The following is a 25,966-nucleotide window of genomic DNA, read 5'->3' on the forward strand; positions in this document are numbered from 1 at the left end:
AGCTCAGAGCCCGCCGATGGGATTGGGAAGTTAGCTAGCCACGCTACAGAGGAATAGAAACTCAGGGCCAGGTCTGGGCTGGTCTAGCTTTGAGGGGTTGCCATGGTGAAAGTTAAAAAGCAGTCCTTGAGTAAAGGCCGTCAGTGAAAAAGTACCACTTAAATGCACACGATGGACTGGGCACATCTGTCTTCATCATAACTCCAGCCACCGGCTGTCAGGAGTTGAAGTGAGGGTCTGCAGCACCAAAGCAGAAACCACAACTGCTTGCGCAAAAGGAGTGAGGCCCAGACTCTGGAGGGTGTTACGGTTTTGCTTTGGCCAGCGGTGCAGCACCTAACTGATTTCGGAGCCTAAATCTCATTTCCAGAAGGGACTTAGACACCTCACTGCTTGAGGGCAAACCTGGACTGACTTTCTGGGATGACGCCTCCTTTGTTTGTTCACCCTTTCCCATTAATCAACTTGTGGGTCGAAATCTCTGAGGATTCCCTCTGTCCTTCTTGTGGTGTCTTGCTTACCCCACAGAGAACCACTGAGCTAGTTACAGTGGCTTGATGTTCTAGTGCAGACAAGTGCTAAGGCTTGTGTGAAGAACACGCTGAGTTTTACAAGGACAGATGACAAAATGTTCAATAGATTCTTCTACCCCTTGGCATGAGTCACTCATACAAACTGTAACCTCGGGACCCATTCTCCCTGCAGGCGACAGTGGTCTGTGACTTTTGTTTTCTGCTGTATGAATCTTTGCCTCAGATCAGATTTGTGGTGAGACCTGCATATGGTGTGAGAACAGCTCTCTCTGCTGTCCTCAAAGAGCACTGACACGAGAATGGGAAACCCCTCATGCTAACTCCTGGAGCCCAAGAAATCAAGTCTGGACTAACTTGTGTTTGGTACGAGGATTCCTATGTGCGAAATAGATCAAGTGATTCTTGTAAAGTGTTGTAAAGAGCAGCCTGCTTTGTGTTTGTTTGGGGGATCTTTGTGAGGCACCGTTCTGAATTCTACAGCAGGGTCGTGTGGACAACCTGTGAGCACCCTGAGTCTCCATTTGTGCACGGAAGCCTGCTCCCTGAGTGCAAAGGTTGGTGTGCTGATTTAGGGCCGGACTCATAGGTCTCCCTGTTAGAAATTAGACATTTGAGTACTATACAGATCATTAGCCTGTTGAAAACTAAAACAAGGCGGTGTTTGTTTAAAGAACTAAGCCGGAGAGCTGTGGAAGAGAGTCTATATTGGAGTGAAATCTGCAGGGGTGGTTTTTGACTCTGCCCTCTGGAGAGCTGCTGTTCCGTAAGCCTGTCTGTGCTTTACCTGCTCTGAGCCAAATAAAATGCAAGTACAGTAAAAGCAAGCTAGCAGCGCTCAGGGCACAGGGTAGCCTGGGCGGGGGGGCTCCTTGCTGCAATGTGGGAGTCAGGCTGTGAATCCCCCCTTCTGCTTGCCCAGAAAAGATGGGGGGCACAGGCTGTCCCTTGACAATCTTGGGAGAGAGCAGAGAATGGGGTGAAGCCGCCACCTCTTCCCCGTCCCTCCCTGGCGTTCTCTCCAGTGACTGTTCCAGGTGATAGTCGGGCTGCCCTGTGAATGGCTCAAAGCACCGCCCAGGGCATCCGCCTGCCAGCGACAGGCAGCAAGGGCCCACAGGAGCCGCCCCGCCCGTGCTGTGTGCAGGCACACGCCCCGTGGGGCAGGGGGCAAGGGCCCACAGGAGCCGCCCCGCCCGTGCTGTGTGCAGGCACACGCCCCGTGGGGCAGGGGGCAAAGGCCCACAGGAGCCGCCCCGCCCGTGCTGTGTGCAGGCACACGCCCCGTGGGGCAGGGGGCAAGGGCCCACAGGAGCCGCCCCGCCCGTGCTGTGTGCAGGCACACGCCCCGTGGGGCAGGGGGCAAGGGCCCACAGGAGCCGCCCCGCCCGTGCTGTGTGCAGGCACACGCCCTGTGGGGCAGGGAGCAAAGGCCCACAGGAGCCGCCCCGCCCGTGCTGTGTGCAGGCACACGCCCCGTGGGGCAGGGGGCAAGGGCCCACAGGAGCCGCCCCGCCCGTGCTGCGTGCAGGCACACGCCCCGTGGGGCAGGGGGCAAGGGCCCACAGGAGCCGCCCCGCCCGTGCTGTGTGCAGGCACACGCCCCGTGGGGCAGGGGGCAAGGGCCCACAGGAGCCGCCCCGCCCGTGCTGTGTGCAGGCACACGCCCCGTGGGGCAGGGGGCAAGGGCCCACAGGAGCCGCCCCGCCCGTGCTGTGTGCAGGCACACGCCCCGTGGGGCAGGGGGCAAGGGCCCACAGGAGCCGCCCCGCCCGTGCTGTGTGCAGGCACACGCCCCGTGGGGCAGGCGGCAAGAGCCCACAGGAGCCGCCCCGCCCGTGCTGTGTGCAGGCACACGCCCCGTGGGGCAGGGGGCAAAGGCCCACAGGAGCCGCCCCGCCCGTGCTGTGTGCAGGCACACGCCCCGTGGGGCAGGGGGCAAAGGCCCACAGGAAATGCCCAGCCCGTGCTGTGTGCAGGCACACGCCCCGTGGGGCAGGGGGCAAGGGCCCACAGGAGCCGCCCCGCCCGTGCTGTGCGCAGGCACACGCCCCGTGGGGCAGGGGGCAAGGGCCCACAGGAGCCGCCCCGCCCGTGCTGTGTGCAGGCACACGCCCCGTGGGGCAGGGGGCAAGGGCCCACAGGAGCCGCCCCGCCCGTGCTGTGCGCAGGCACACGCCCCGTGGGGCAGGGGGCAAGGGCCCACAGGAGCCGCCCCGCCCGTGCTGTGTGCAGGCACACGCCCCGTGGGGCAGGGGGCAAGGGCCCACAGGAGCCGCCCCGCCCGTGCTGTGCGCAGGCACACGCCCCGTGGGGCAGGGGGCAAGGGCCCACAGGAGCCGCCCCGCCCGTGCTGTGCGCAGGCACACGCCCCGTGGGGCAGGTGGGTTATTCCCTAGCAGAGGGGACCCAGGACAAGCAGGCTTCTCAGGCAGGGACAAGGGGACGGGCAGGAGCCGGGCAGGGCTGGCCGGCCATGGAGTGACCCTGCAGCCCCCAGAACCTGAGCTCCCCTAGGCCCGTGGCAGCCTCTACCTCTTTCCCCGCGGCCCCTCCCAGCCCGGCCCTTAGCGAATTGATTAGCGGGGCCGGAGCCGCCGCCGATCCCACCTTCCCCAGTGAGTGCAGCCCGGGCCCGGCCCCTTAGTGTCCCCACTGGCCGGGGCCCGCGGAGGGAGCTGCCAGCCGGCTCCCTGGGGCAAGGGGCCCGCCCCGGGCCGGGCGCTCTGCGGGACGCACTGGGGCCGGGCCCAGCAGGGCACCAGCCGCGTCCCCGCCCGACCCGGCGCCGGCAGCCCCGAGCCGCAGCGCTGCACGCGGAGGCCTGGCGGGGCGGCGCCGGGAGAACAAAGGGCCGGGCCCGGCCGGGGGCTTCCCGGTTCTGCCGCGCCGCAGACCCAGGTAAGCGGGGCGCGGAGCCGGGCCGGGGCAGCGCCGGGTTGGGGGCAAGGGACGATTTGCCCATCGCTGGGCAGCCAGGGAAGTCCCCCCAGCCGCGGCCAGGGCCTGCCCGGCAGCGCCTTTTATCCGAGTCGGCTGGGCTCCGAGTGGCTGCTCCCCCAGGGCCTGGTAGAGGGGACCCCCTTCCTGGGCCGGGGTAGCAGGGAGCCACAGAGCCGCCGCATCCACTCTCCGCTCTCCGCAGCTGCTGCTCTTTGTTCTTCATTCGGAAACGTTTCGTCTTGCCCCGCTTTCCCCTTGGCTCTAAACACTGGGCGATCAGTTTTCTTCCCAGTGACGTGTTGTCCCCTGGGCTCCCCACAGTGATCCCATGTTAACATCACTCCTCACACCTTGTCCCTTTCTCGCAGCCTTCCACATTGGCTTGCCCCTCCCTGCACATCTTCCTTTTCTCCTCCCTGATTATCAGATGTTGCTGTGAAATCCCTTAGATCGAACCTTTACTCTGTATCCGCCTCTGAGGTACAATCCCTCAGTCTTCTGCACTAGTCACCAGTCAGAGTCAGAGCGTGTTTGCCCCTTTCTCTTTAATTACCGAACACTGATGTGACATGTCAGATTCGGGGATTTCCAGAAAACCAGCCCTGAGGCGTTCCCCATGTTCGTCATTTAGGTGGGAGCGAGTTACCCCGAGTCATTCTCCAGAGTGGAGCTTCCCAGAGGTTCAGTTTCCCAGCGATCCCCTTTCCCCTGACATACGAGTCGTTTGGGTCCCCCTCAAATCCTCCGGTGCTGCTCAGAGCGACTTGCTCCATTTCAGATAGGGGAGCCAGGCAGGGCCCCGCCGGCTCTGGGGAAGCTGTGCTCAGGGTTGGTATCTCATGCCAGACTACGGTGTTACGTGCTTAACGTTATTAGGGCAGGGCATCTTAGAAACAAGCACAAGAGTTGGGCACGTGAAGACGCGAGTTATCAATAATCAAGAACTGGGACAGCAACGGGGAATCCTTCTGAAGTGTCTCCTTCCCATTCTGCTCTCCCTTGGCAACTGGGTCACAGACTGTTTCTGGGAGGGTTTAACCGTGTGCCGGGGGTCAAACCGGCTAGGAGAGTCTGTGTCTCTGTAAAGGGCAGGTGGGCACTGCAGTAAAACCCCCACCCAGCCTGTGGCCACTGCCTGGGAATGGGGCTGTAGGGCAGGATCCTGAATCCGGCCCGGTACATTGCAGTGTTAACTCTTAGCCCTTGTGTGCCCCAGGCAGCTGATCCGGACCAGGCTCGGGTGTTTTGCTGCAGGGCAGACACATCCCAGGTGTCTCTTGGTGCCGTGGAGCCCAGACTGGCTGTGTGCAGGGAGAACGCCGGGCATGAATCAGAGTGGATGTGGACAACCCTCCCTGAAATCGCAACAGCTGCCATCTCGCCCTGCTGGCTGCAGAATAACACCGTGTTGTGCCGCGGGTCGTCCTGTCCTCCCTGGGAAAAGGCAAGGGCGCCAGCAGAGCCGGCTCAGGTACGGGGCTGTCAGGGAGCTGGGGCTGGGCTCTGGCGGGAAGCAAAGGGACAGGAAATGCACAGGAGCACAGGAGATGGTGGATGTGGAGGAGATGGCAGGAGAAAGGGAGGGGACAGTGTGACCATCCTGCTGGGTGACTCTGGCTTGATTATAGGGAACAGACTCATGGGGGTTGGGAGCAGCATGTCCCGTTTGGGGAACAGGAAATAAGCCACCTGCCCAGAACTGGGGAAAGTTCTCAGACTCCCTAGGCTGGAGCCACAACCTGCCGATACCCGTCGTTATTCGCTGCTCCCCGGCCTGTGTCCGCTGCAGACTGTATCAGGAGGCTTTATCTCCTCTGCCAGGCCGTGGATAACATGAACTCAGAGCCAGATCCGAGCCTTGCGAGACTCCATCGACACATTCTCAACCCTGGTTCCTGGCTTAGCTACATGTTGAGACCCATCAGTTAGCTGGTTTTTAATGCAGTTCCTGTGCGCAGTGTCAACTGTGCAAGGCTCTCGTTTAATCAGAGGATTGTGTTGTACCAAATCAAATGCCTTGTAGACATCTGTGTATATTGCATCCACATGATATCTTCATCAACCAAACTTCAAATCACGTCCAGAAGGACATGCGGTGGGTTCGATAGGATCTGAAGCTACGTGGGTTGATGTTAATTGTATCAGCCTCCCTTGAACCTTTATTCAGACAGTTACCGGGTGCTCCATTCGCTTGAAATGAGTGCGAGACGGGCACTGTTACAGGTACCTGGGTCAGCCCTTTTACACCTTCTGAATATTGGCACAGGACGATCTTCAGTTCTGGAGTTTTCCCTCTATTCCAACACCCGTGAAAACCCACAGCGATGGGCCAGCGAACGCCTCGGCCAATTCTTTTAATACGCCTGGATGCAAGTTATCGGCCTTGCTGGTTTGAAAATGTCTACCTGCAGTAGCTGCTGTTTAATGCCCTCCTGGGTGATGGCTGGAATGGGAAGAGTTTTGTCACCATTATATGACCGGACTGCACCCTCTGTCTTCTCGCGGGTACAACACAAGCATGTTGGCTGAACAGTTTTAATGCTTCTACCATCCGAACGGCCCCTCGCGATTGATAGGGTCTTTGTCTTGTTAACACACTTCAAACCCTTTGCATTGTCCTTGACCCTGCAGGCCACCAGCTCCCCCTCTGCCCTTTGCTTCCCGTGTGGATTTTCTGCAGTTCCAAGCTGGTCACGTTCTTTCCTGTCGACTCCCCCTTCCCTCCATTTGCTTTCCCTTGTGATTTTATGGCGAGGGCTTTGGGAATCCTGCCAGAGACTGTCCCTGGATCCCACTGTGGTTCCAGCCCCTGGCTGGTAGATGAATGTGACGATTCTTGCCCCTGAGTGTGCCAGCAGAGACGAGAGCCCTCCCCTCCCCTCCCCGTCTGCCCTCGCCCCAATGCCTCCCGGCTCCTCTGAGCCGTGCAGGGCTGGGACTCTTATCGGGTCCCTCGCAGAGCATCCATTGTACTGGCCCTGCTCTGCTGTGAATCCCAGGGCGGTCCCTGGGCTGCAGGCACTGAGCGGGCGACTCTTGTTCCTTCAGCTGTGGTGAGCTTCGAGGAGCTGGCCGTGTACTTCACAGAGGGGGAGTAGGCCTGCTGGGCCCTGCTCAGAGAGCCCTCTACAGGGAGGTGATGCAGGAGAACCACGCCACTGTGGCCTCGCTGGGTGCGGAGCCCTGCTCCTGGTTACTGGGAGTGCTGGGGTCCCTACAGCATCCCGGGGTGAGAACTCGAGACCTTTCCTCAGCCCGAGATTCATGGCCAGCTCCCCTGCTCCTCCTCTTGCCTCCTGCCCTTCCCCGGAGTCGTTTCTGGATGGCCATTCGCTGTCGGCCACGTAGAGAACAATGGGCGGATAAAATGTCGTCTGATTCATCCCTATTGGATGCAGGAACAGAGCTTCTCCCCTTTCCTCATGTGAAGGGCCAGAGGTTTGGGGCTCCCTGTGCCCAGTAGTGTTCTCAGGCCCAGCTGGGGTGGGGGGGCTGGGTACCCCATCGCACTTGGATACAACAGTATCATGATGTGCCTGGGATGATCATATCCGTCTGCCATTCCAGCGGTGCGCAACCCGTGGGTTGTGACCTCCTTGGGGGTTGCAGTTGCCTTCCGGGGGAGGTCGCAGCACCGGGCTGGCCGCCATTTTTTTTTCCTGGCTTGGCATACATGTGTCGGGGGCAGTGGCAGGTGAGCGGAGCAGCATTTAAAGGGGCCGCGCCTTTTTCTTTTTTTTGCTCATAATTTTCCCAGGGGTCGCGGTAGGAAAAAGGCTGTGCACCGCTGTACCATTCCACTGTGCACTCTGCTTGTGCGCTCTAACCCTTCCTCCACCGGTTGTGTGTCCTCCCTGGAGTCGTTTCTGGATGGGCATTCACTATCGGCCACGTAGAGAACAATGGATCGATAAAATGTCGTCTGATTCATCCCTATTGGATGCACAAACAGAGCTTCTCCCCTTTTCCCATGTGAAGGGCAATTGGTGCAGCTGGGAGAATCCTAGATACAGTCTAGGGGAGACACATCTGGGGAGCGGCGTGGGCGACGGGAGTCACTGAGCCCATCTGTCAACAGGCAGGTGGAGAAGGCTGCCGCTCAGGGTGCAAGGGAAACAGGGAACAGTGGTGGGGTGGAGAAGGGCAGTAGCTATTGCTAAGGGGCCAGCAGGTGGAGGTCCTGCTGCGTGGAGCCATGGCAGCTGGTCTCAGGATGCGTGGCATGGAGCTGAGGGTAAAATCAAGGGGTGTTCTTTGAGACGAGTATCCCACAGATCCAGCTGATCTCCAGTGTTCTCATTCTTGTACACAGGCTTCCCAGTGTCCAAACCTCATGTGATCTCCCAGCTGGAGCGAGGGGCAGAGCCGTGAGTCCCAGATCTCCAGGGTTCTGAGGAAAGAGAGCTCCAGAGAGGTGCCCAGACAGGTAGGGCCTCAGCTAAACCTACCTGGAAACTGCCCTAGAATAATGGAAACAGTGGGGACTCCCTCCCGTGATCTCGTGAGTTGTACGAATTCAGAATTGTTCCCGGCAGGGACATGGCAGATCTCACTGCTGGCTTCCCACCTCCCCGACTGACTCCTGGCTGTCACTCCCTCAGTCCAAGGCTGACTCCTGCCACTCTGCAAGGTCTGGCACCAGGAGGTCAAGATCCTGCTGCCGTCGTCAGCCCCTGTCTGGACAGTGGACACCACAGGGACCACTCTGGACACCTTGGGTCCAGCCCAAGGTCCCAGAGCCAGGTTGGCATCTCTGGCATTAGAGATCCTGCATGCTATCCTGGCACTGGGGCTCCACACATCCACACTGGTACCTTCTATCCACACGGTGCCGGTAGATCCCTCGGTGTCAGTGGGCCCATCAGCCCCTCAGTCTGGTGTTGACCGTGGCACCCACAACTTACTATCCTCGCCCTCTTCCTGATGAGGAGGTGGCAGGATCGTCAGCAGCTCCAGCTCCGGAAGGTAACAGGGCTCTGAAACTGTTACTCTGCAGAGTAGCCCAAAACTTGGGCCTCCAAAGTGAGGCAGTAGCCATGGACACTGGCCTGATGGTGGAGATCCTCGCCTCCTCTGGGACCTCCAGTGTTGTTCTCCCTACAATAAAAACAGTAGCTTAGACTACTAGGGCCGGTGGCAGACATCTGTCCCTACCCTCCCAGAAAAGAATGAGCGGTGCTATTTCATACCCTCTGAAGGGTGTGAGCATTTATATACACTCCCCGCCCCCCCGTAGCCACGGGAGTAGCTATGAGGGAAGTCCTTGGCTCCCAAGTGTCAGGAGACCCAGCAGGCTCTGCAGGACATACCTTTCAAAGGGCCCAATTTCAGATAAAATAAACAGGAGGCTTCATAGTTTGAAGGACTCAAGGGACACTCAGGTCCCTTGGCATCCATACCTCTGTCACCCAATGCCAGCACTTCAGACTTCAGCCCCCTTCAAGAGCATATCAGCCCTCAAATTGCTAAAGCTGCTTCCACAGGAGAAAGTGCAGGGGTAGGAAGCAGCAACGCCCGTCCTCTTGGTAGTCCAAGCCTCCTTTGAGCCAGAAAGAAGCATTTGGAAGGCACAGGCACGGACCGCATAGCAGATGCCCCACAGGATCCAAGCCACCTTACCTCTCCTTCCTTACTATCCCCTTTCTGCTGTGCATAGCCCTGCATTACCCGGACCATTGGGTGCTCAGCATGGTTGAGAGGGGATACGCCCTCCAATTCCCTTCTCCATCCCTCGTCAGGGACTCTTCTCACCAGCAACTCCTTATTCAAGAGGTGTAGGTGCTCCATCTCTCGGGCAGTGGAGGAGGCTCCTCAGGAGCACAGCGGCAATTTACTCTCGGCATTTCCTAATACTGAAGGCTGGGGGGTGTCGGGCCCATTTTGGACATGTGAGAACTGACTCAGTTTGTGAAGGAGCTCAGGTTCCACATGGTCTCCCTGGCTTGCGTCATCCCACCCCTGGATCCAGCAAACTGGATCCTCACCTTGAAGGATGGGTAGTGACAGGGTTCGGGGGGAGGTCAGTAGGGCTGCTATTAGGTGCCACTCCAGTAGGCACTGAGGCCAACCCTATGGCTAGCTGCTGGGGCAAAATCTTCTGGTTCCCACGGATGCATGCGCGCACATCTGATTGGAATGGACACGAACAACACATCTCAAAGAACAACAGTTATGAAAAGGCGAGTAACAATTGTGTGTGTGATCTCTCCGGTACCTATATTGGCTTGTGCCCACCTTTTCCCATTCCTCTCTCTGTTCTCCCCAGCCCAGCAAGTGACTCACATCTGGATTCTCTCTGTCCTTGCAGGTGCTGGGATGGTGGATTCTGCTCCTCGTTCCCAATCACAGCAGAATGGTGTTGAGCAAATAGAACCACATGGGACATTAGTGGGAAGATCCAAGGAGGAAATGTCTTCAAGTTGTGCGGAAGCAAAAGCCTGTAAGGATCCGCACAGGCCTGAGAGAAGTTTCAGTGGCTGCTTAGACCTTACTAGCCATGAAAAAATTAATGTGGGAAAAAGACCTTATGCATGCTCTGAGTGTGGGAAAAACTTTAGCCAGAGTTCAACCCTCCTCACACATCAGAGAGTTCACACTGGAGAGAGACCATACACATGTTCTGAATGCGGTAAGAGTTTCAGTCATGGCTCAGCCCTGATCACGCATCGGAGAATCCACACTGGAGAGACACCCTACGCATGCCCTGAGTGCAGGAAACACTTCAATCACAGCTCAAACCTCATCAAACATCGGAGAATCCACACCGGAGAGACCCCCTACGCATGCTCTGAGTGTGGGAAACGCTTCTCTCGGAGATCTGCTCTTACCACACATCAGAGAACCCACACGGGTGAGACACCCTACTCGTGCTCCGAGTGCAGAAAAAGCTTCAGTGAGAGTTCAGACCTTATTAGGCATTGGATAATCCACACGGGAGAGAAACCCTACACCTGCCCCGAGTGTGGGAAAAGCTTCAACCACAGCTCAAACCTGATCACCCATCGGCGAATCCACACTGGGGAGACGCCCTACACCTGCCCGGAGTGCGGGAAACGCTTCACCCAGAGCTCCCACCTTATCACCCACCGGAGAGTGCACACAGGAGAGCGACCCTACATGTGCTCTGAGTGCGGGAGAAGCTTCTGTCGAAGCTCAAACCTCATCACGCATCAAAGAATCCATGTAGGCAAGACGCTCTGCTCCTGCTCTGAGTGTGGGAAAAGCTTCAGTCGTCGCTCAGCCCTCATCAGTCATCAGCGAATCCACAGGGGAGCCACCAACTACACCTGCTCTGAGTGCGGGAAAAGCTTCAACCGGAGCTCACACCTCATCATGCATCGAAGAATCCACACAGGAGAGAAACCCTACACCTGTGCCGAGTGTGGGAAAAGCTTCAATCGGAACTCAAACCTGATCACACATCAGAGGGTCCACACTGGAGAGACACCCTATACGTGCTCCGAGTGTGGGAAAAGCTTTAGTCAGAGCTCTACCCTCATCACACACCAGAGGATCCACACGGGCGAGAGACCCTTCACGTGCCCGGAATGCGGGAAGAGTTTTAGTCAGAGCTCAACATTTATCAAACATAAGAGAATCCACACAAGCAAGTAATGTCTGTACACGTTTTGAATCTAGCTGGCCAAAGATTTTTGGTAAAATACATTAGCTAGTTCTCTCATTGTTTTTACACCATTTTCTTCCAACGTGGTCTCTCCGCTCTGCATGGGTTGCCTGCCTCTGCCTTTTCCGCTTCCTCCGTCTTTGGGGTGAATCCCACGATCCGTTATATCAACTCCTTTGTCTTAAATCTCCAAGGATTGTCACCTCCTCCTGCCAGCAATATCCATCAGCGCCAGGTGCAGGAGACGGGCTTGGCCTTGCCTGGATACGGCGAGGTCGAATCGACCTGTGCCGTGTCTGCACTTTGCACGTGGAGGTAACTGCTCAGCTTCGCGATCTTGGTGCAACACCTCTGCTTGTGCAGAGCAGCCATTACCCAGCTCCAGTGGCTGGGGTCTGCTCTGCGCTTGGCCTGAGGCCCCCACATCATTATTTCTAGTCTAGACAAACCCTCAGTGTCACCTCAATACCGTCCCCCCCGTGCAATGAGGGGGGCAGGTGGGAGCCAGCACGCACGGGGAGACAGCTTTTAAGCCGGCTCCACAAATGCTCCAGCTCCCATGGAGCTGCCTCCCCCTTCCCTGTATCAAAGGCAGTAGCACCGGGGGAGGATGGTTTCAGCAGTTACACATTTACTTGAATAGACACATTTCAGCATCCCCAGCTCCCACTGTCTCAAAGCCTATGTGCTTATCCCTCCTGTATTTATAACCGGGGGAGTTTGTTTCCCTACATCACTTTATCTAATAGAGCTTCTCTATTTGCCGTGACGCGCTTTTTCAGAGACCACCGTCATTACACGTTCTATGTCAAAGAGATGTTGTAAGTTTCACTATGGCTTATATTTACATTTTGACAGTTGTGCAGACCAACCTTACACTCTGAAGAAAAAGAGAGGGTCATATCTACAAAACATCAAGTGTGATTTGAACATTCCAGGCCTAGTATTACCTGGTGTATTTGTGCCTAGTCCTGAAATTATAATACTTCAGCTATCGCCTTGTTTAATAGAGAAACGACCTTCCAAAATGCTTTTTTAACACGAGGATAATTGAAGAAACATGTGATCGTATATTATATGTTAACATTACATATAATATTGACTAATACTATAGGGCTACATCTACACTGGCATGATTTTCCGAAAATGCTTTTAACGGAAAAGCATTTTTGGAAAAGCACATCTAGATTGGCAGGATGCTTTTCTGCAAAAGCACTTTTTGCGGAAAAGCGTCCGTGGCCAATCTAGATGCGGTTTTCTGCAAAAAAGCCCTGATCGCCATTTTCACCATCGGGGCTTTTTTGCGGAAAACAGTACTGTGCTGTCTACACTGGCCCTTTTGTGCAAAAGTCTTTCAGAAAAAGACTTTTGCCCGAACGGGAGCAGCATAGTATTTCCGGAAAAGCACTGATAATCTTACATGAGATTGTCAGTGCTTTTCCGGAAATTCAAGCAGCCAGTGTAGACAGCTGGCAAGTTTTTCCGGAAAAGCAGATGATTTTGCGGAAAAACTTGCCAGTCTAGACACAGCTTAGGATTTACAGACTTTTCTCTCCTAACTCATCCTGGGTATGTCTACACTACCACCCTAGTTCGAACTAGGGTGGTAATGTAGGCAACCGGAGTTGCAAATGAAGCCCGGGATTTGAATTTCCCGGGCTTCATTTGCATAAAGCCGGGCGCCGCCATTTTTAAATGTCCGCTAGTGCGGACTCCGTGCCGCGTGTAGCCACTGGCATGATTTTACAAGCTGTGTGTTTGCACCTTCACGTCGTCAGAGAGGACACTGGTTCAGTTCACACAGTTACGCCTGGTAATGTTACCAAGGGTTGTGGGGTTTCACTTGGTTTGGTCAACACACGATTGTTCAGTTGCTTCTGGCAATATTGTTTCAGGATTCCCCAGTCAGTCATTTGGAACTCGGCTCAGCTGGTGATTCTCTATTCTGCTCATTCCCTCAGGGGCACCTGGCGCTGGCTACTGTGGGCAGACAGGTTGCTGGGCCAGATGGACCTTTGGCCTGACCCCCTCTGGCTTCTTAAAAGATCCATGAATTTGAATCCCAGAGCAATTGTGGCCCAGGCCCTATAGCCGATTACTTTGGAAGATATTTCCTTCCTGCCCAGATGCTCGCTGCCTATTATTTGGGATCCACCGTGCCTACAGATGGAGGACATGGAAGTGGCATTTTTGACCAGTTTAACACTTGAAGATGCTGCAGATGTATGTAATGTGAAATCAGTGCTGAATGGGCGAGAGTGGCGAAATAACCATTTGTAGTAAATACCCGCCTTCAGTGGATGACAGGGATTCTAAGCCAGGCCTGGATCTAGTCCCAATCTTAGATCTGTGCCACCAGGTTCAATCAATAACTGGGATATATAGGGAGAAGCTATTCCTACCTTACCAAGCCACACCACAGGTCAGAAGTGACCATAAGAACATGTCAAGTTACCCTAACCACGTTTCTAAGGCTTAGGCAAGAACTAGCAGATACCGAGGTTGATTTTCATCCCAGAGATGGAAGCTGTGATGACCTATGGCCCAGCTAAATCTATTGATTCTAAAAACACTGCGCCTTAGTTCAGTGGCATTCGCTCTGGGCCCAGAGGCTGCCCTTGTTAAAGAGGGAGCTATAGTCCTTTGCCATTTGGGTCCAAAGTTTCAGGAGGCAAAGAGAGAAACAGCTGAAGCCTTCAGAGGACATTCCTTCCCCAGGGATCGCAGTCTGATGCCTTTTTGAACAGAGCACATCCATGCTGTGCACGTGCTGATGGAGAATGAGGGAATGAATGGGTCAGGACTCCAGGTTCAAACTGCAGGATCCAGGAATGTTGAGTCCTGATTCTGTGCTTTTGTCGCTTAGCTTTGCTCTTGTGTCTTACGCGTTTGTATCACTTCATCCGATCCCTGCTGCTCGGACAGATTAGAAAATGTGAAAATAGACTACAGGTGAGTTTTCTCGTGGTGTAAATCTTTCCATGTAACGTGAGGCGCTTTGCACCAGAGGGGTGTGTGTCTACACTGCAATGTAATCCCAGGCTCGGGGATATGAATCCTATGACGTGCTGAAAAACATTGGGCTGGAGTTCTACGCTGCATTTTAACCCGACTGCAGACAGACCTGAGTCACAGTAACCATCTTGTGGGGTCCCTCCATCCCCACACAGGGCTGCTGTAGCCCTAGGACTGGGATGCCCTGTGGGAAAACTTTGCTGCCCACCATGCATGTTATCAGGAAGCAGCTGGCTTTGTAACGGGTGTTCTTTGAGAGGTGTTGCACACTGGTACCTATCTTTTGTACCGAGTGTCTCTGGCCCCTTTCTCTGAAGCCATCATGGCCGGGTGACTTATTGCCGTTTAATTGATCAGTTTCTTCCAAAACCTCCTCTATTGACTCCTGAATCTGCGACAGTTCCCCAGCTGTGTCACCCAAAAGAATGGCGCTGGCGTGGGGCTCTCCCTCCCATCCGCCGCAGTAAGGATGGATGCAAAGAATTGATTTGGCTTCTCCTCGCTGCCCTTGGCTTGTTGAGCGTGCCTTTAGCATGATGATCCAGTGGCCCCCATGGGTTACTCAGCAGGCTTCTTGCTTCTCATGCATCCGGGAGGAAAAACTGCTGTTTGCTTTTGGGTCTTTTGCTGGCCAATCTTCCGCTGCAGCTGGGCTGGCCTGATTGTACTATGAAACTGGACGTGCCGGCGGTGCTGGTGCTATTTTCCTCCATAGGATGAGCGTTCCACTTTTTAAAGGATGTCTTTTTGTCTCTAACTGCCTCTCTCTCTCAGTTGCTCAGCCCAGGGGCTGTTTGCTCCTGGGAGTGGGTTTTGACAAGGTGTATGAATAGCTTGTTTGTAAAGTGTTTATAGCTGTCCAGGCATGTGCCTTCTGCGGCCAAAATTTGGGTTGGAAGCTAGGCCCAGGGTCTGCAGATATCTCCTCTCCCGGGAGGGCAGTGAATCGACTTCCTCCAGCGTCTGAAGAGTGCTTACCCCCTTGGTATCTGCTCTTGTAGCCAGCAGGGCAAGGCAGCTACAGGCCAGAGCTGTGTGCAGGGGGGCTGTATCTTCAGGCATTAGCCGCCCTTCTCGGGGCCAGGCGGCCTCCTCTGTCCCCATCCCATTATCAGCCAGTGCGGGTGGTCCCTTGTATCTTCTCCCGGCTCCCACCCCCTGCCCCCGCCCCTCCTGGGCACCCAGCTGCCCCCTGCAGACTCTGCCCCCTCCTCCCGGGGGCCCATCCCAGCGGCGCACCGGGGTAGGCTGCAGCAGAGCGAGCAGCAGGAGGAGCCAGCCTGGCCCAGCGACTCGGGCGCCGGCGGCAGCGCCAGGGCGGAGGCGGCGCCGGGAGAACAAAGGGCCCGGCTGGGGCCGGCGGCGGCTGCAGCGGGGCTTCCCGGCTGCCGCACCTTGCCGGGCCGCAGAGCCAGGTAACCGGGGCCGGGCTGGGGGCAGGGGCCGGGATGCTGCAGGAAGCGGAGAAGAGCGGGGGGGGGGGGGGGGGGCACTGAAATCCCCTCTGGCCCCCCCTCGCCCCGGCGCGGTGGGAATTCCGGGCTGGCCTCCGCCCGACTCCCCCGGTCTCGGGTCCCTGCCGGTAGCAGCGACGCTCTGGGCCCTTTGCCTCCAGGCTGCACCCTCGGCCCGGCCCCTTTGGGCTTCGCACCGTTTCCCCGGTTTACCCTCCCGCAGGGACCGTACACGCCGCCGCCGCTGCTGCTTTTCCCTGGGCCTCCCTTCCGGGCCCGTCTCTCGGCAGCCCCCTGGCAGGGCCACCGTCCTCAGGGGCTGCTCTCCCCGGGCCAGGGAGCAGCGACGCCCCCTTTACTCCTCCAGTCCCAGTAGGACAGTGATAGAGATGCAGCCCTGTTAGGCTGGTCTAGCTGAAACAATAGACAGGGCTGTGCAGCACGTTACAGACTAGCAAGATCATGATACAAAGATAACCGCTAACCAACCATCTTGTTAGTCGTTAGCCTGCTGCATCGGCCTGCCCTTTGTTTCTGCAATCCCAGTAGGGACTGACCTGCAGCCCTGCAGCTCCTTTTATCTGAGCCTGCTGGGCTCTGAGTGGCTGCTTCCCTGAGGCCTGTCCAGGCAGGCCCAGATGAGACACCTTCCCTGCTTCCTGTGGATCATGGGATCCCCCTGTAAGGAGCCACCAAGGCCAGCTGCAGCCACCACAAACGCCTTTCTCCCCAGCACAGCGGGTGCCCTATACCCGGATTCTCCCTCTGTCCTCGCAGGAGTCGGGATGGTGAGTGGGAACAAGGAGAATCCACAGCAGGAAGATGCTGAGCAAATAGAACCAGATGGGGCATTAGCAGGAAGATCCCAAGGGAAAGCGTCCTGGAGCTGTGCAGAGGCAAAAGCCTGTGAGAGTCAGGCCAGGCCAGAGGAAACCTTCAATAGCGGCTCCGACCTTACTGGACAAGAAAGAATGAACAGGGAAGCGAGACCCTACACTTGCCTTGAGTGTGGGAAACGCTTTAGTCAGAGCTCAACCCTCATCACACATCAGAGAATCCACACTGGAGAGAGACCGTACACGTGTTCTGAGTGCGGGAAAAGCTTCAATCGGAGTTCACACCTCATCACACATCGGAGAATCCACACAGGAGACCGACCCTATACGTGCTCTGAGTGTGGGAAACGCTTCAGCCAGAATTCAAACCTCGTCACACATCGGAGAGTTCACACGGGAGAGGCGCCTTACACATGTTCTGAGTGCGGGAAGCGCTTCAGTCATGGCTCATCCCTGATCACGCATCGGAGAATCCACACTAAAGAGATGCCCTACACGTGCCCTGAGTGCGGGAAACGCTTCAATCACAACTCGCACCTCACCATACATCAGAGAATCCACACCGGAGAGACCCCCTACGCATGCTCTGAGTGTGGGAAATGCTTCTCTCGGAGATCTGCTCTTACCACACATCAGAGAACCCACACGGGTGAGACACCCTACTCGTGCTCCGAGTGCAGAAAAAGCTTCAGTGAGAGTTCAGACCTTATTAGGCATTGGATAATCCACACGGGAGAGAAACCCTACACCTGCCCCGAGTGTGGGAAAAGCTTCAACCACAGCTCAAACCTGATCACCCATCGGCGAATCCACACTGGGGAGACGCCCTACACCTGCCCGGAGTGCGGGAAACGCTTCACCCAGAGCTCCCACCTTATCACCCACCGGAGAGTGCACACAGGAGAGCGACCCTACATGTGCTCTGAGTGCGGGAGAAGCTTCAGTCACTGCTCCAACCTTTTCACGCATCAGAGAATCCACACAGGAGAGACGCCCTACACATGCTCCGAGTGCAGGAAAAGCTTCAACGAGAGTTCAGACCTCATTAAGCACTGGCGAATCCACACGGGAGAGAAACCCTACACCTGCCCTGAATGTGGGAAAAGCTTCAACTACAGCTCAAACCTGATCAAACATCAGCGAATCCACACTGGGGAGACGCCCTACGCGTGCTCTGAGTGTGGGAAACGCTTCAGCCAGAGCTCCCACCTTATCACCCACCGGAGAGTCCACACAGGAGAGCGACCCTACATGTGCTCTGAGTGCGGGAAAAGTTTCAATCGGAGCTCAAACCTTATCACGCATCAGCGAATCCATGTAGGCAAGACGCTCTGCTCCTGCTCTGAGTGTGGGAAAAGCTTCAGTCGTCGCTCAGCCCTCATCAGTCATCAGCGAATCCACAGGGGAGCCACCAACTACACCTGCCCTGAATGTGGGAAAAGTTTTAATAAGAGCTCAACTTTTATCAAGCATAGGAGAATCCACCCAGGCAAGTAATGCCACTAATGGGGAGGGGAGGTGAGGGGGGGTCCTCAATCCCCTTTTTCCTAATCCTTTACGAATATGTTGAACAGTGCTGGTCCCAATACAGATCCCTGTGGTACCCCACTATTTACCTCTCTCCATAATGAAAACTGACCATTTGTTGCTATCCTTTGCTTCCTGCCTTTTTGAACCACAAGAGGACCTTCCCTCTTATCCCATGACTGCTTAGTTTGCCTAACACTGTTGTTGAGGGATCTTTTCAGAGACTTTCTGAGAGTCCAAATACACTTTAGCCCCTGGTTCACCCCGTCCATGTTTCTCGGCTCCCTCAAAGAATTCTAATGAGCAGGTGAGATGTGATTTCCCTTTAGAGCACTTTTGGAAAGCAGTGGCTGCATGCATTATCTGTGCTGCGGTTGGATAGAAATTGTTCAGTGGCTGCTTACCAAGTCTCAGCAAGGTCTGTGTCTGTGTGGGGAAGGGAAGACAAGGAGAAGGGTTAGCTCCACAGCAGTGAAATGCAAAGAGGAAGTTTTAACCAGCTTTGAGTGTGAGTCTTAAATGTAAGCAATCATTTGGTTTCAGTATAAACGAGGAGTCCTGGGGCACCTTACAGACTAACAGATGTATTGGAGCATGAGCTTTCGTGGGCAAAGACCCACTTTGTGAGATGCACGTCTCTAAGGTGCCACAGGACTTCTTGTTGTTTATGCAGATTCAGACTAACACGGCTCCCCCTCTGATACTTGGTCTCAGTACCGACTCTACAGCGGTCCAGCTCTGGCGTCCTCTCCCTGAGTGAAGGTCTCCAAGTGGGTTTATGCTCAATACACAGTGAAAACAATGAGGATGAACCCCTTTGTCAGAGGCACGGACTGGATCACGGCAATGGGATGATCTATTAGTGCATCTATCACAGCCTCTCTGCATCTCACAAAGTGGGTTTTATCCATGAAAGCTGATGCCCCAATAAATCGGTCAGTCTCTAGGGGGTCATGGGACGACTCCATTGTTTTTGCAGACTCACACCGCAGTCCCTCTGAGACTCAATACACAGCCATTTCCGTGGGCTCCCGCTCTGAGATGTATAAGGCAGGATTGTTCTGCTGGATTAGTCTGGTGATTTCCCCAAACTCCAGTACAATGACACTGTGTGGTCACTGAATGACCTTAGCTGTAGCAAAATGCAGGACAATGTAGCACTTTAAAGACTACCAAGATGGTTTATTAGGTGATGAGCTTTCGTGGGCCAGACCCACTTCCTCAGATCAAAGAGTGGAAGAAAATTGTCACAACCATATATACCAAAGGATACAATTTAAAAAAAATGAACAGATATGAAAAGGACAAATCACATTTCAGAACAGGACGGGGATGCCGGGGCGGGGGGAAGGAAGGAAGGTAAGTGTCTGTGAACTGTAGGACTCTATTGTTTAACCCTTCGTTAGCTGCGCAGTGTTTACAGTAGTGATGTGTGTGTGGCCTTGATTTGATTTGTTCAGTTTAATAAACGGCATAAAAGGGACATTGGGTCATAGTTCTTTCAGTTGGCAACATGGGGCCAGGACTGTAGAGATCATGCAGTCACTTTGGAGGGTAATCAGCTCCCTCAAAATTAACCCTTTGGCTTCCCAAGGTGAACAGCTGACGTAGGGCCCCATTCTCAGATCCAGTGCCTGGCACCTCAGGGGGTTCACAGGCTTTCATCATTGAGGGAGGCTGTCTGAGTGGCTTAGCAGGGCTCAGTGAGCAGGGGGTATTTCTCTGAGGGGAGGTGAGCAGCAGCTCTGTGGTCACTGTTGTGGCTAAGCCCAACCTGTCCCACCCCACCTGGCTTGCCCAGGGATTATGCTGCCGTCAGGCTCATCCAAGGGTATTGGGGCTGTTTGAAAGGGCTGTAAATGGAAGTGAAAAGCTTTGACGTTTCAGCCACTGTGGTGCTGGCAGAGCAAAATGTGTGTGTGCTGCTGGGGCATATTGGACATTCTTGAGGGCAGAGTTAAGGGTATGTGAGCGGTTCCTGGTTTTCAAGAGGTTTGAGTTTTTCCAAAGCTGAGATTCTGTAAGGGGAGGATATCTCACCAGGCAACCTTAACTCTGCGTTAAAGAAGTTGTTTTCCCACTAAATATTAGCCATCTAGCAAAGCCAATGTGAGGGCTAAACACCTAGAAAGAAAACAATGAAAATAGCCAGAGGTCAGGACTCCTTAACAATTCGTCTCCCTGGTAAAGGTGGAAAGAAGCAAAGCAAAAGTGACTCAAAGCTATTCCTCCAGGGGAGAAGTCTCCCCATTTCACCCTGAGGGTCTTCAGGGCATGGGGGAGCACAAGGAAAGCAAAGTGACCGAACAGGAAGAGATTAGCAGATTTCCTTCCTCTCCCAGGCTGCTGAGAACAAACTGGTTTCTACACACACCCCTTGGCTTTGTCTTTGTCTTCTCCCCGCTGTTCTGAATTACTTCCAGCAACACACCCTACTAGTGCCTCCTCCAGCATGTCAGTGTGCTCAGGTCTGAGGAGTGATGTCCGGTCCTGCCTGCTCCAATGCATTGTTTTCCTGTCTCCTGGTAAGCATGGTCACTTCCCCGGTCAGCCTAAGCCTGCTCTCTGCGAGGCAGTATTGACTCCCCAGCGTCCTGTGAAGACGGAGAAATGCAAGAAGCCATTGAGTCGCTGGCACGGTCTGGCTGTCCGGCCTCAGTGATTAGTCTGCGGTGCTGTTAGGTGACAGTATTGTACCCTGCTGGTGGTGGGGGAGGGGGGGGGGATCTGTGTTTCAATCAGTTCAGGTCGTTTCCTCCATCGCCCGGCCCTGACATCACTTACTCAGTGGCAGGCCCTGACCGGTTCCGTTTCTCTTCCTGCTGCCGTTCCCACCAGATGTGGGTGGTTTGGGGCTGGGTTCATGTGTGGAGTTGTGCTAGGACAATCTGCTGTGTCTGAGCCTGAAAGCATGGTGCCACCCCTCCCCCGCCCCACCCACATGCTGACCAGTCCGGTGCCACCAGGCTGCTGCAGGGAGACGATGCTTAGGACAGAACGGCCCTGTTGAGGTGCAAACATTTGGGTCAGCTGTATCCTTAGCAAACCCGTGTAGATGGCTCCTGAAGCGAGGGAGAAAGCAGGAGCAGTGGGATCCTATGAGAACAAAAGGGACCAGGGGAGGGTAAGGGGTTCAGAATAAATGCACAGGCCTGGGGGCTGAAGAGGCAGTGGGGCAGGTTCAGGTATTGCATAGCAGATAGGGTGGGTTCCGGTGTGGCGTAGTGCACCTGGTGAGGGCAGGGTGGTGGGTTCTAGTCCTCCTCCCTCCCTCCAACTCTGGCAGCAGAGGTATAGCCACTACACAGGCTGCCCCAGCAGAGGGCCAGATAAAGAGCGCCCTGAAGGTGACATGGTGGGGCGGGTTGGGGAGGGAGCCAGAGCAAGGTCCTGGAAACTGGATGAAGAGTCCAGGGGGAGGAGTCACCTAACATGTAGTAACCTCCCAGGGAATGTGTGGGGAGGAGCACCATGGCCAGTGGGTGTATGGGCGGCCAAGCGTTCAGTCAAGCCGGTTAGGTTTAACTGTCGCTCTAAGAAAACTTATCAGATTTATGGCTTGGATTCTCTAAAAACAAAATGCACCCCTTCCCGTTTTTACCTGTCAGGTGGAAGACATTCACGTGATTCCAAATGGTATCTTTTGAGTGCCATGGTGACCACTTGCTTCTTATGGGTCACGTCTGTCATGTCAGGTATGCACGTTACAGCAGAAAGTGAGGAAAAATGATACACGTTCAACGGGCCCTAACAGGTATGTGTCATAAAAGGGAGGGAACGGGGGTTGGCTGTGAAAAGAACAGCACCAAATGAAGACGCTGAAAGTACACAGGGGAAAACCACTGACACTTTTACACCTTCCTCAAGTGCCACCACAAGCGGAATCGCTAAATTGTTCCATCCTCAAATATCCTTGATTTGACAAACACCAAAATGGAAGCTGTTCGCAACATGCAGAGTTTGTGTTGATTAACAAAAAATAGAAACAAAATCACTACTTTTAATTTTTGCATTGTTCATTTTGAATGCCAAGTAAACAAAGGAGCCACCCATGCCCAGAGCCCCAACTTCCTGCCCCGCCCCACCCCAACCCCCCTCTCTGTGACTCCCTGCCCCAGCCCACAGCTCCCTTCTGCACCCCAGATCCTACATCCCCGGCCTGTCTCCAGAGCTTGCACCCCCCCCCCCCCCCGCTGGAGCTGTCGCGCCCCACCCGACCAGTGAAAGTGAGAGAGGGTGTGAGACAGCCAGCAAGCAAGGGGGTGGGGATAGAGCAAGGGCAGAGCCCCAGGGAAGGGCTGTTCAGTTTTGTGCGATTAGAAAGTTAGCAACCCTAAGATGCATATGTAAATTACACTGTATCTGACGTCATTGATGCTCATGTACGATAGGTAGATGCTGTGATCTTTGTTGTCCAAACTGCTGCTTTGTTGCAGAATGCCAGTTCAGCCAAAATTAAGCTACACGATACCTGTGAGGTGCTTTCTGTCAAATGAAGGTAATATCCAGTTCTGAGACCAAACCACCTTCAGGAAAGGAGAAAACCTCACGACACAGTCGGGTAGCAAGCATGTTCAGTTTAATATAAAATCATACTCCAGATCATGGAACTCAAAATCACAGGAGAGACTCCCGTGGCATTCCCCTCTGATCCACTCAAACGCTTGATGCAGCTTTTCTCCTGCTTGGCACGGCTGCCGGAGGTCTCTCCGGCGTGGACTCTCCAGTGTCTGCTGAGGCAGGGACTCACCCTGATGCTTTTCCTGTACTCAGAACACATGTAGGGCAGGGGTGGGCAATCATTTTGATTGGGGGGGGGGGTCACTCGAAGAGGTGGTGCAGAGGCTGGGAGGGTTATCGGTGTAGGTGAGAATTCAGACCTGGGGGAGGGGTGTAGCATACATGTCTCTGCGTGCCACAGCCCTCCATATGCTGCCTGTGCCTGCAAGCTGTGAAGACACTGGTGGCCGTGTGCAGAGATCCGCCCCCCTCCCCCGCACAAGGCTGTGCTGCACAGACACACACACGGCGGCCCCAGTAGCCACAGCAGCCAGACAGCCTGCCAGAGGGTGCCCCTTGCACGCAGGACATTAGAGGCTCAGAGGATTTCTGTGGTTAGTGGGCTGAACTCGGCCCAGAGGCTTGTTTTGCCCACCCTGACGTAGGGTCTCTCGCCTGTGTGGACTTTCTGATGTCTGGTAAGGTGTGAGCTGTCACTGAAGCATTTCCTGCACTCACTGCACAGGTAGGGGCGCTCTCTGGCGTGGATTCTCTGATGTGTGATAAGGTGTGAATTCCGACGGAAGCTTTTCCCGCACGCAGTGGTGCTCTCCAGCGTGCATTCACTCATGCGGGATGAGGTTTGAGCGCCGATTGAAACGTTTCCCACACTTGGAGCAAGAGCAGGGGCGCTCGCCTGTGTGGCTCCTCTGATGTGCGATAAGGTCTGAGTGCCGACTGAAGCTTTTCCCGCGCTCAGAGCACGTGTAGGGGGCGCTTGCTGGTGTGGATTCTCTGATGTGTGATAAAGTCTGAGCGCCAACTACAGTAGAGTCCCTATTATCCGACGTAAACGGGACCGACACATGGTCGGATTACCGAATATGTCAGATGATAGGGACTGCTGCCGGGGAAGACATGGCCCGGGCAGGAGCCCCATCAGCTGCTCCTAGAGAGCACGGGGACAGCTGCTGCTGCCACCGGGGAAGAAGCAGCCCTGGCACGGGGGCTCCAGGGCACGGGGCGGGAGAACGGCCCTACTCACTGCCCTGTTGTCCCGGGCAGGAGCGGCAGCAGCTGCTCCAAGAGCGCGACGGGGCAGCAAGCAGGGTCCCCGGGAGCTGCAGGGTTGGATAAAGCGGAGTGTTGGATTACCGGGAGTCGGATAACGCGGACTCCACTGTAAATTGTTTCCCCCACACAGAGCACGTGTGGGGTCTCTCTCCTGTTGATTCTTGCATGGCCAATAAGCTCTGAGCAGCCACTGATGGTTTTCTCTGCCCTGTGCTGACTCTCACAGGCTTTTGCCTCTGCACAACTCCAAGAAGCTTTCTCTTTGGACTTTCCTGCTAATGTCCCCTGAGATTCTACTCGCTCAGCATCTGCCTGCTGTGAATTCTCCTCCTTGTTCCCATTCACCATCCCAGTTCCTGGACGGACAGAGAGAGAATCTATACGTATGCTGGGGAGAAAGGAAACCTCAGCGAGAGAACCGGGAAAAGGTGGGAGCAAACCAACATAAGTGCTGGAGAGATCAAACAAAACAGGAGTAGATTTGTGCCCTCTCCCCCCACCCAAAGCCCTTGCCTGGATGGCAGACAGGAGAGGGCCATTTCTGGGCAAAAGAAGGAAGGAGAGAGCCACTCGGTGTCAGTTAGGAGAGGTGGGAAGCAAGCAGTAAGATTTGCTATGAGGAGGCCACACCTGCTGAGAACAATTCTGAAAATACAATATCTCTGTAGGGAACCCCAAGCGTTTCCTTCGTTCATGGACAAAGCACCCGAGCCTGGCCCGGATTAGCTGCCTGGGGCACACAAGGGCTAAGAGTTAACGCTGCAATGTATGGGGCCAGACTCAGGATCCAGCCCTACAGCCCCATTCCCAGGCAGTGGCCACAGGCTGGGTGGGGGTTTTACTGCAGTGCCCACCTGCCCTTTACAGAGACACAGACTCTCCTAGCCGCTTTGACCCCCGGCACACGGTTAAACCCTCCCAGAAACAGTCTGTGACCCAGTTGCCAAGGGAGAGCAGAATGGGAAGGAGACACTTCAGAAGGATTCCCCGTTGCTGTCCCAGTTCTTGATTATTGATAACTCGCGTCTTCACGTGCCCAACTCTTGTGTTGTTTCTAAGATGCCCTGCCCTAATAACGTTAAGCAGTAACACCGTAGTCTGGCATGAGATACCAACCCTGAGCACAGCTTCCCCAGAGCCGGCGGGGCCCTGCCTGGCTCCCCGATCTGAAATGGAGCAAGTCGCTCTGAGCAGCACCAGAGGATTTGAGTGGCAACGGAGAGGGACCCAAACGACTCGCATGTCAGGGGAAAGGGGATCGCTGGGAAACTGAACCTCTGGGAAGCTCCACTCCGGAGAATGACTCGGGGTAACTCGCTCCCACCTAAATGCAGCGCCCCCCCCCCGGCCCCCGTGCACCGGCTTTGCAGGCAGGTACGGAGCCGGATCTGCGCGCACTGAGCTCGCCAGGCTCGGGCCGGGGGTGGCTGGTGGAGGCAGGGCCTGGGAGCGAGCCAGGTGGGATGGGCAGCGGGTACGTGAGCCGTAGCCCCGGGCGATTGCAGCTGCGGAGGGGCAGGACCGGTTGCTCCCCGCTCGCCCGGGGGCGCTTTGCACGGCTCGTGCCGCGTGCGCCCGGCAGCTGCTGCGCTGGGCGCCGGGAAACGGAGGGGGGGGGGGGCAGCTGCTGCCACGCGCCCGCCTTAGCCCGTCCTGGGCACTTCCCGGAGCGCTTGCTGCTCGCGGTGCACGGCGGGGGCTGTAGTCTCCCTGCGCGCCCGCGCCCGCGCCCGCCCCCGTACAGCAGCCCATGGTGCATTGTAGCGACTGCAGCAAACTGGTGGTGCGCGGTGGGGGCTGTAGTGTACACGCTCTGGCGGTGCGTGGTGGGAGTTGTAGTGGGGGCTGTAGTGCACACACTCTGGCGGTGCATGGTGGGGGCTGTAGTGCACACACTCTGGCGGTGCATGGTGGGGGCTGTAGTTCACACGCTCTGGCGGTGCATGGTGGAGGTTGTAGTTCACACGCTCTGGCGGTGCGTGGTGGGGGCTGTAGTTCACACGCTCTGGCGGTGCATGGTGGAGGTTGTAGTTCACACGCTCTGGCGGTGCGTGGTGGGGGCTGTAGTTCACACGCTCTGGCGGTGCGTGGTGGGGGCTGTAGTGCCCACGCTCTGGCGGTGCATGGTGGGGGCTGTAGTGCACACACTCGCGGTGCATGGTGGAGGTTGTAGTGCACACACTGGCGGTGCATGGTGGGGGCTGTAGTGCACACGCTCTGGCGGTGCATGGTGGGGGCTGTAGT

At 55.6% G+C, this 25,966-nt stretch overlaps 1 protein-coding gene across 7 annotated transcripts; it reads left to right on the forward strand.

The window, feature by feature from the left end:
* The first annotated feature begins 2,947 nt into the window (after positions 1 to 2,947).
* LOC102463243 (uncharacterized) lies at positions 2,948 to 25,904 on the forward strand. 7 transcript variants are annotated; one of them, XM_075934112.1, is made up of 5 exons: positions 2,949 to 3,431; positions 4,690 to 4,944; positions 6,522 to 6,702; positions 7,786 to 7,899; positions 9,781 to 15,225. In XM_075934112.1, the coding sequence occupies exon 5, from the start codon at positions 9,789 to 9,791 to the stop codon at positions 11,085 to 11,087; it is 1,299 nt and encodes a 432-aa protein (XP_075790227.1). In that variant the 5' UTR covers positions 2,949 to 3,431; positions 4,690 to 4,944; positions 6,522 to 6,702; positions 7,786 to 7,899; positions 9,781 to 9,788; the 3' UTR covers positions 11,088 to 15,225. The 7 variants fall into 7 exon arrangements, with proteins under 7 accessions (XP_075790228.1, XP_075790229.1, XP_075790227.1 ...); XM_075934116.1 differs by lacking the exon at positions 6,522 to 6,702 and adding an exon at positions 16,555 to 19,412 and having other exon boundaries at positions 2,954 to 3,431; positions 9,781 to 11,083; XM_075934113.1 differs by lacking the exons at positions 6,522 to 6,702; positions 7,786 to 7,899 and having other exon boundaries at positions 2,948 to 3,431.
* Positions 25,905 to 25,966: the final 62 nt, after the last annotated feature.

This window comes from Pelodiscus sinensis, chromosome 7 (assembly GCF_049634645.1).
Source record: "Pelodiscus sinensis isolate JC-2024 chromosome 7, ASM4963464v1, whole genome shotgun sequence".
Taxonomy (NCBI): Eukaryota; Metazoa; Chordata; order Testudines; family Trionychidae; genus Pelodiscus; species Pelodiscus sinensis.

Coding starts and splice junctions, on each gene's coding strand:
- LOC102463243 (XM_075934116.1), top strand. CDS start 9,789: ATGGTGGATTCTGCTCCTCGTTCCCAATCACAGCAGAATGGTGTTGAG. Junction 11,084..16,554: donor AAGAGAATCCACACAAGCAA/GTAATGTCTGTA, acceptor CAGGGAAGCGAG/ACCCTACACTTGCCTTGAGT.